Below are 8,664 nucleotides of genomic sequence, written 5' to 3'. Positions count from 1 at the left end.
TCTTGTTTATGGTTTCCTTTGCTGTGCAAAAGCTTTTAAGTTTCATTAGGTCCCATTTGTTTATTTTTGTTTTTATTTCCATTTCTCTAGGAGGTGGGTCTAAAAGGATCTTGCTGTGATTTATGTCATAGAGTGTTCTGCCTATGTTTTCCTCTAAGAGTCTTGACTATTTTAGATTTCCAGAATACTGAACATAATCTTTTCAAATAGACATCTTTAAATACTAGTATTTGAAATACATTATTAAAATATATTTCAAACTAAGTATAATATGGGCGGGTTGGGGAGAAGATTATATAGATTTCCCTCATCAGGAAAATTATCAGATGGAAAATTAAAGCAAGATACTTAAAAGTTTCACAGAAAGACAAGAACATGGATATTAAGAGCTTTTTTTTTTAAATTTAATTTCAAAAGCAACTTAAAAAATCTTGGTGAAGAATCTTATCTAAACGTTTTCAAGCAAAGGTAAAAGACTTATAAATTATAATATACAATTCTAGCTATGCTCTAGGCCTGTACTGGAGATTAAAGTCCCTCTAATAGAAAAGATCCATGATCAGATACCAAGCTTCTGGCCCAGATGAACTGCCAATCTCCTGTCATCAGAATATCTTCTGGGACGTCCTTGGTGGCACAGTAGTTAAGAATCCACCTGCCAATGCAGGAGACACGGGTTCGAGCCCTGGTCTGGGAAGATCCCACATGCCGCGGAGCAGCTAAGCCCATGCGCCACAACTACTGAGCCTGTGCTCTGGAGCCCGTGAGCCACAACTCCTGAGACCACATGCCACAACTACTGAGCCTATGTGCCACAACTACTGAAGCCCACGCGCCACAACTACTGAAGCCCACGCATCTAGAGCCGGTGCTCCACAACAAGAGAAGCCACAGCAATGAGAAGCCCACGCACCACAAAGAAGAGTAGCCCCCGCTCACAGCAACTAGAGAAAGCCTGCGTGCAGCAACGAAGACCCAACGCAGCCAAAAATAAATAAATAAATTTATTTAAATAAATAAAAAAAAAAGAACATCTTCCTTAGAGATAAAAATGGCAGACACCCCTAACATCTAAATAACAAGTAAGGCCCAACATCAGTGAGGCTGCCAGCACAGAAATAATAAAAACAGTTAACATCCAAAAAAGGCCTCTTTCACAATGAAGTTTTAAAAAGTCTCCCTTGAACAATGAGTTAAAGGAAATACAAAACATCCCCTCAAATTCCTTTAAAAAAAACAGTAATAATACCAAATATCGGAACCTAAAAGAGAAGTTGAAACAGTGCTCTAGAGACAACTCACTGGGTTAAAATACATACATCCAAAAAAAGAGGAAAGAATGAAAATGACGCAAACATCAGATTCACAAACAGAAAAACAGTAAAAACTAATACAGTAGCTGATTCTCTGAGGGAAAAATATACAAAACAGATTTTCTAAATAAAATATATAAACCACTTCTTAATCTCATCAAGAAAAAGAGAATGAAACACAGAACAATCAAAGAAATTAAAGAAATTAAAAGAATTATTAGAACATGCAGATCAAATTATACAAATAAATTTCAAAATCGGAATGAAACGGGTAATTTCCCAAAACTGATCCAGGAGCAGTAGGAAATGTATCTCCTAGCACCACTATTATTTAACATGGCACTGAAGATACAGTTAGACAGGAGAAAGTAGTTAAAGTTACAAAGATTGGAAAGAAAACAAAACCATTCATAACTGTAGATAATTACAGCTGGAAAACTCAAAAGAATCTATGCAGAAACTATCACAAACAAGGACAGCTCAGTAAAGTAGCAGGGTATGAAACATATATGATACAAGGGGAAAAGCCCAACACATTTAATGCCTAGAAATCATCTTACCAAAGAATTAAATACAAGAGCTACAGGAAGAAAATCAGAAAGCTTATTTTATTTATTTTATTTTTTTATTATTTTTTTGCTGTACGTGGGCCTCTCACTGTTGTGGCCTCTCCCATTGCGGAGCACAGGCTCCGGACGCGCAGGCTCCGCGGCCATGGCTCACGGGCCCAGCCGCTCCGCGGCATGTGGGACCTTCCCGGACCGGGGCACGAACCCGTGTCCCCTGCATCGGCAGGCGGACTCTCAACCACTGCGCCACCAGGGAAGCCCCAGAAAGCTTATTTTAAAGGACAAAAGGAGACTTATCACATAGTTAGACATACCCTTATTTTAAATTGTCAATTTCCCCTTAGATAATTTATAAATTTAATGAGATTCCAATAAACATATCACCTAGACTTTTTTTTTTTTTTTTAAACAAACTGGTTCTAAAATTTATATAGAAAAACAAGAATGGCCAGGAGATCTCTGAAAAAAAGCCCCCTGGACAGACAGACTCAAGGAACGGAACCCAAAGACCAGAAACAGACCCCAGCACCTGTGGTGACAGGGATGAAGGCAGCGGCTCCTGGCAGCCCCAGAGGGACTTTCAATAGATGGTGTGGGGCTTCCCTGGTGGCACAGTGGTTGAGAGTCCGCCTGCCGATGCAGGGGACACGGGTTCGTGCCCCGGTCCGGGAAGATCCCACAGGCCGCGGAGCGGCTGGGCCCGTGAGCCATGGCCGCTGAGCCTGCGCGTCCGGAGCCTGTGCTCCGCAACGGGAGAGGCCACAACGGTGAGAGGCCCGCGTACCGCAAAAAAAAAAAAATGGTGTGGAGGGAAGAGATATGGGAACATATGTATATGTATAACTGATTCACTTTGCTATACAGCAGAAACTCACACACCATTGTAAAGCAATTATACTCCAATAAGATGTTTAAAAAAAAAAAACAGATGGTGTGGAAACAGTAGCCCTGGAGATGCAGAGGAGAGTTGGATCCAAAATTCTAACAGAATAAATTCCAAACGTATCAAAGGGTTAGATGTTATTCCCCCAAAAAAGAAAATAGCACCAAAAGCCTAAAACGTACTAGAGAAAAAGTGAGACGCCCTTTAAAACCTTGGAGTAGTAGGGAAAGCCAACTGATAAATTCAACTACCTTAAAGGTTTTATTTTAACTTTGCTATGGGATTTTTACCAAACAACAAACTGGAAAAAAAAAAAAAACACTGCAACTCATCTCAAAAAAACTAATTTCCTGACTATATAAAGAGCTTCAAGATATCAAAAAGACCAACGAAGCCAAAAGGATAAAAATAGTTCAGAGAAAATAAAATACAAATCTCTTAATCATACAGGAAGAAAAAATGCAAATTAAATTATGCTAAAAAACATTTTACTAATTCAATCAATAAAATCAAAGTTTGTTTTTTAACACTCTCTACTGGCTGGGCTCTGGGAAACAGGCACTCTTACTTTGCTGGTAGTTCTTTAAATTGGCAGATCCCCGTATGGCAGGGGTAGTTTGGCACTGTCTGCACAGAGTGGACCAGGTTTACCTGCACTTGTGGGAAAGGACGTACAGGTCCACCACGCAAGGTCATTCACTGTGGCGCCACTACCATAAATGCTGACCTTCAGGGGATGGGCTCAGTAAGTTATAGGGCCTCCTACAGCAAAAGACTATGCAGCTGTCCAGACAGGAATAATATCTACGATATTAAGTCCAACAGGGAAAAAGCCTGGAGAGTATGGCACCATTTGAATAGGGTGGTTGGGAAAGAGAGGAATGTATTTGTATTTGCCAGAAGAAACTACAGACAGACACAGAAGAACAGCCGAAGTGGTTTACCTACAGGGAAGTGAGGATGCGGACAGGACGGGTGGGGGATTTCGCTGGGCGCCTTTTAATGCTTTTTCGAAATGTAAGTCATGTGAATGATGATTTATTTAAAAAATAACAATAGCTAAACACACGCCAAGTGCTATTTTAAGTATTTTGCATGTAGTAATAAATTTAAACCTCATGACAGTTTATACTATTCCCATTAGACAAAGAACAAAAAGCACAAGATGCTATATTTAACAGGTATGTTTAATAATGTATTTAATGACTTCTTTTACCTAAGAAAAATATATAGTGTGTGATATTTTGTCAAAGTCAGTGTAAAGCAATTAAATGCCTGTAGAATGTGTTAGGGCTACATTATGAAGAGCCTGGCTCTAGTGGAACAAGAGGGAAGGGTGGGCACAGCAGTGCTGGACCCGCGTCTCCCACACACTGCAGTGAGCAGCCCACCGGGTCAGTCCCAGAGAGCCAGCTTCATTAAGCACAGCACTTTTCTCCTCCTCTCCCCAGCATGAATAATGAGACGATGAGCAGGTTCAAGGTTCATCCAAATTACTCAGACTGGAATAGCACAATGAAATAACTCTTGTAATAATGTTTAAAAGTAGTATCCTCCTGCCTTGGCTCATTTGTACAAAAAAGGTCCATCAAATGCTACATCTATAAACAACAAATTGGAGGGACCACTGCATTGACTCCAATAAAGAGCTCCCACCAACTTTTTTGCTATAGTGATATCTGAATGCAATTTACAGTATTCTTAAGAACTGGACATTATTTTATAAAATGATCGTGTGTAAAGCGGAATTAAATGCAATTCAAAACAACTACTTCAAGGCCTGTGTAAAGACAATGCTGCCAAGCCCAAGTAAGTAATCCTACAATGGCTGGAGTAACAAAATGGCTGGCTTCTACGGATTATTACAACTACCAAGTCATCAATTTAAACTAGATTAGGAGCACGGACAACAACTGCAAGGAGATACAATGGAAGATACACTGATAATTCAGAAAGTCTACTTCAAGTTTTTCTAATTTAAGATAACTAAACCACTAATACTTCACACACACACACACACAAATGACCGTTTCCAGACCTAGATACATATCACGTAACAAATTATATGCTGCAGCAAACATTAAGTAGATAGAGCAAAAACTCAAAAATAAGGCAAGATATAGCTGCTTAGGCAGTCTAATTAACATTAAGAGGTGCCAGCGGAAAATGAGGGAAAAAATGGTAAAAGGTGGGCACACGCACTCTACAAGGGCAAAGCAGCATGAACCCATTTAGCATAGAGACAAAGGTGTTAGGCCACAGATGGTCACACAAAACTCTAATGTGGAAAAAGCTAACCTCCATTAAGTAAACTCTGCTTAGGAACCAGGAGGTATGAAATATATTTTCAAAAAACGTGCCTCAAAAGTAGCTGGTACTTTCTAAATTGTACTTAATTAAGTTCCAGTTACCTGGAAATTTTACTAAGAAACTTCATTCCCCAGCAATGTCGGAAAAAGAAAGTAATATCATATGTACCATACGTAAATCTCATTAAGAACATGTTATGCTTCACCTGTATTCAAATGCAGGTGTTTTTAAAAGCAACGTATTCAGAGGACACCGCCCCCCCCAAAAAAAGAATAGATTTGGCACTAAACAGACAAGAATATATATAAACACCTTTTTAGCCAATTTCTTATTCAACAAGTTATTCATCAGTATTGGCAATGTTGCTCTGGGCCATCAGCTAGTTCACAGGAAGTTTTATTATAAAACAATTGTTCGGTTAGCATTTATGGAAAAATCACTGATCTGTGTTCCAAGTTAGTGGGAGACAGCAGTGCCAGCTTAACATGTGCAAAAGACTTCAGATCAACCCTTAAGCGACAAATTAAAAAATAACAATACTCTGATCCTAACGTATTTTTCAGTCATAACTGCAAGATTAAATGACAAATTCTAGTGGTGATAAATGACACTTCCCAAGTTGCTTTAACACATAATTCCACAACAAAGATAGAAAATGAAAACGTACAATAACTGCACTTACGATGTAGGAAGCAGTCGTATTTAAAACATCGCCTGCAGAAAAGCGTATGAAATGAGTGCAAGCTCTGCTCCCTCTGAACAGACTTGGCGTTTGGTCCATCTATGTTGGGGGTACATTCGGGGGGAAGTGCACCTGGGAGCTGCTGCTCAGTGAGTTCTTTGTACCTATAACATTAACCAAGAAAAATGGAAGTAAAGGTAAAACAAGAATTACATTTTTGAAAATGAAGTTTCTACAAGATTTCTGTGTATTGTTTTTGATGTTTATCTTGCCTAAAACACACAAAGAAGTTTAGCCTACAACAATCTTTATTTAAATGAAGAGCCAATTAAATATTATGCATGGTATATCAAGAAACGAATTCACTGATGTGATTCAGATCTGTCATGAAAAACGTTACTATATTCATTAAAATGAAACATCTGCTGCACTAAAATTTCTACAGGTGTCCCGAGAAATTTCCTCTCACACGCATTCCTGTAAATTGTGTGTGTACGTGTGCATATGTGCACGCGCGCACGCAAACTTATCCCATCTACCATAAATGGAGTACAGGGTACCAGATACATACACACATTAGTTCAAGTATCTCGCAGATGTTGGGAACACACAAAGTGGGGAGCTCAATGGCTACATTAGTTCCATTTCTAAAGAACCAAAATGGTGAGTTAAATACCATACGAGGCAAAACCATGGCCAAAGAACAAATCTTACTTTTCCTTTAGCTCTTCTGCTGTGCCCTTATCTGGAAACATTGAGGAAATAGCTTCAAAAATTTTATCAGAAGGAAATTTCCGAGGTGGGCGACTTTCTTTATCTAAACAGGGAAATGTGAAAGGAAAAAAGAATGAAAGTGAACAAGCTTGCCAGTCTTTCATTTCCTTCATGCCTAACAAAGCTGATTTTCCAGGAAATTGCCAGCTCTATGTTTCACTTACTTCCAACGTATCTCACAAGGATCTGGGAGGCTGGTGGGCCAGACAAAATTCAAACTCAAGCGTGGAAAGGTGCAAGCGCGCTGGGAGGCAGAGAACCAAGGCTGTGTTCCCAGCTCAGCCCCTAACTGACGCCGCGGCCCTGTCTGGCCGCTGACCCACCTTGGCTGTAAAATGAGGAGCCAGGTGATCACTAAGGCGCCTGTTATAAATACTGTACACTTCTTTGAAACTGCAATTTTTCCCCATATTCTTCTATGCTGTCTTAATAACGAGCTTTGTCTGGTCTTCACCAACTGCCAAGCTCTAAGTTGGGACCCTCTAATTTTCTGGCAAACCGTAATTAGTGTAGCGGTTAAAACATATGCTCTGGGGTCAGAGCTGGTTCCGAACACAGCATTTTCTGGGTGTTGTTTCCTCCGAATTCTGTGATCTTAAGTTACTTCACCTCACTAAACCCATCTCCTCAACTATGAGGTGGATCTGATGATAAAAGCCACCTCGTGGAACATTATGAGAATTAAATGTCTATACACATATAAAGTGACGAGCACACAGCTTGTTCATAGTCAATGATCAGTATGCTATATATATGTTATATAACGATTATGATGACTGCCCAGGGAAACCCAAAAAAACACGTTCTTTTGCTAGCCAAGGGAAATAAAGACAAGTGCAGGATGAAATGTTATAAATAATATTCTAATTTTGATTATACTACCACTGATATGATATTTAACAAAAGAAAAAAGAAGGAAGGAAGATTTACCTGTACTCTATTGTTTTTGAAAAATGCTGTAATGGCTACACGCAAATGTAACAGACAGGCGTACCTTCTCGGTTCTCCTCTAGATCTTTCTGTTTTTCTTCTCTTTCATCAGGATCATCTCCATCATCATCATCATCATCGTCATTATATTGACCAAGAGCATTCACCAACTCCACAAAAATTTCATCATTTATAAACCCACATTCTGAAATTCATCAAGTCAAATATCAGAAATACACAAAAGTTCACGTATACTTTTTGTAATTTGTAAGAAACAGCTGGAGCCTATCAATCAGTATCATAACGCTATTATTAAAATGCTGGGAGGAAAGATCATTCTCAGGACTGGCCTGAGGCAAAGCCGGAAGTAGTACTTATCCTCAACACCTGTCACTTTCACAAGTTTCCAGGGCCTGCTACCATAGCCTAATTCTCTAGAGACTAACTGTGGCCTTCGCCTCCTTCCAAACAATGCATCTGCCAGACCTTGCTGTCCACTCCTGACGGGAACATATGAGGATATTACACGTTACCCTCCTGCCAGGAACTGTAACAGGGTCTCCTGTTAAATCACCGAAGCTGTGATTCTAACGACAGGATTTCAGGTCCTGTGGTTGCCTAGTGGGGAAGGTATTTTTGAACATAGGGCCTTTTGGAGCCCATGTCACATAAGCAGAAGCCCTAATCCTAACTGATTTTATTGCTAAAGAATCTTAAAATCTACATACACTCAAACAATTCTATTTACTATACATGTTATTGACATCACAGTTTGTTATGACCAACTATGCATAATTTTCAACTGGCAAGCATGATCCTTCAATTTAAAAATAGTTAGGATGCTAACACATATATATGGAATCTAAAAAAAAAAAAAAAAAAAATGGTCATGAAGAACTTAGGGGCAAGACGGGAATAAAGACGCAGACCTACCAGAGAATGGACTTGAGGACACAGGGAGGGGCAAGGGTGAGCTGGGACAAAGTGAGAGAGTGGTAGTGTACATATGGACATATAAGCACTACCAAATGTAAAATAGATAGCTAGTGGGAAGCAGCCGCATAGCACAGGGAGATCAGCTCGGTGCTTTGTCACCACCTAGAGGGGTGGGATAGGGAGGATGGGAGGAAGATGCAAGAGGGAAGAGATATGGGAACATATTTATATGTATAGCTGATTCACTTTGTTATAAAGCAGAAACTA

At 39.6% G+C, this 8,664-nt stretch overlaps 1 protein-coding gene across 11 annotated transcripts in view; it reads right to left on the bottom strand.

Annotated features, from left to right (window-relative positions):
* EZH2 (enhancer of zeste 2 polycomb repressive complex 2 subunit) overlaps positions 1-8,664 on the bottom strand; it is a 64,800-nt gene that overhangs the window by 13,674 nt on the left and 42,462 nt on the right. For all 11 annotated transcript variants that reach the window (XM_024128240.1, XM_028489635.2, XM_028489631.2 and 8 more), the window contains exons 6-8: positions 7,526-7,666; positions 6,472-6,574; positions 5,758-5,921 (exon numbers count right to left, since the gene is read on the bottom strand). In XM_024128240.1, coding sequence (XP_023984008.1) covers positions 5,758-5,921; positions 6,472-6,574; positions 7,526-7,666 — 408 coding nt within the window. The remainder of the gene's footprint in view (positions 1-5,757; positions 5,922-6,471; positions 6,575-7,525; positions 7,667-8,664) is intronic.

Source organism: Physeter macrocephalus, chromosome 5 (genome assembly GCF_002837175.3).
Source record: "Physeter macrocephalus isolate SW-GA chromosome 5, ASM283717v5, whole genome shotgun sequence".
NCBI classification, from domain to species: Eukaryota; Metazoa; Chordata; class Mammalia; order Artiodactyla; family Physeteridae; genus Physeter; species Physeter macrocephalus.
This window is presented reverse-complemented; position numbering and strand designations above follow the sequence as displayed.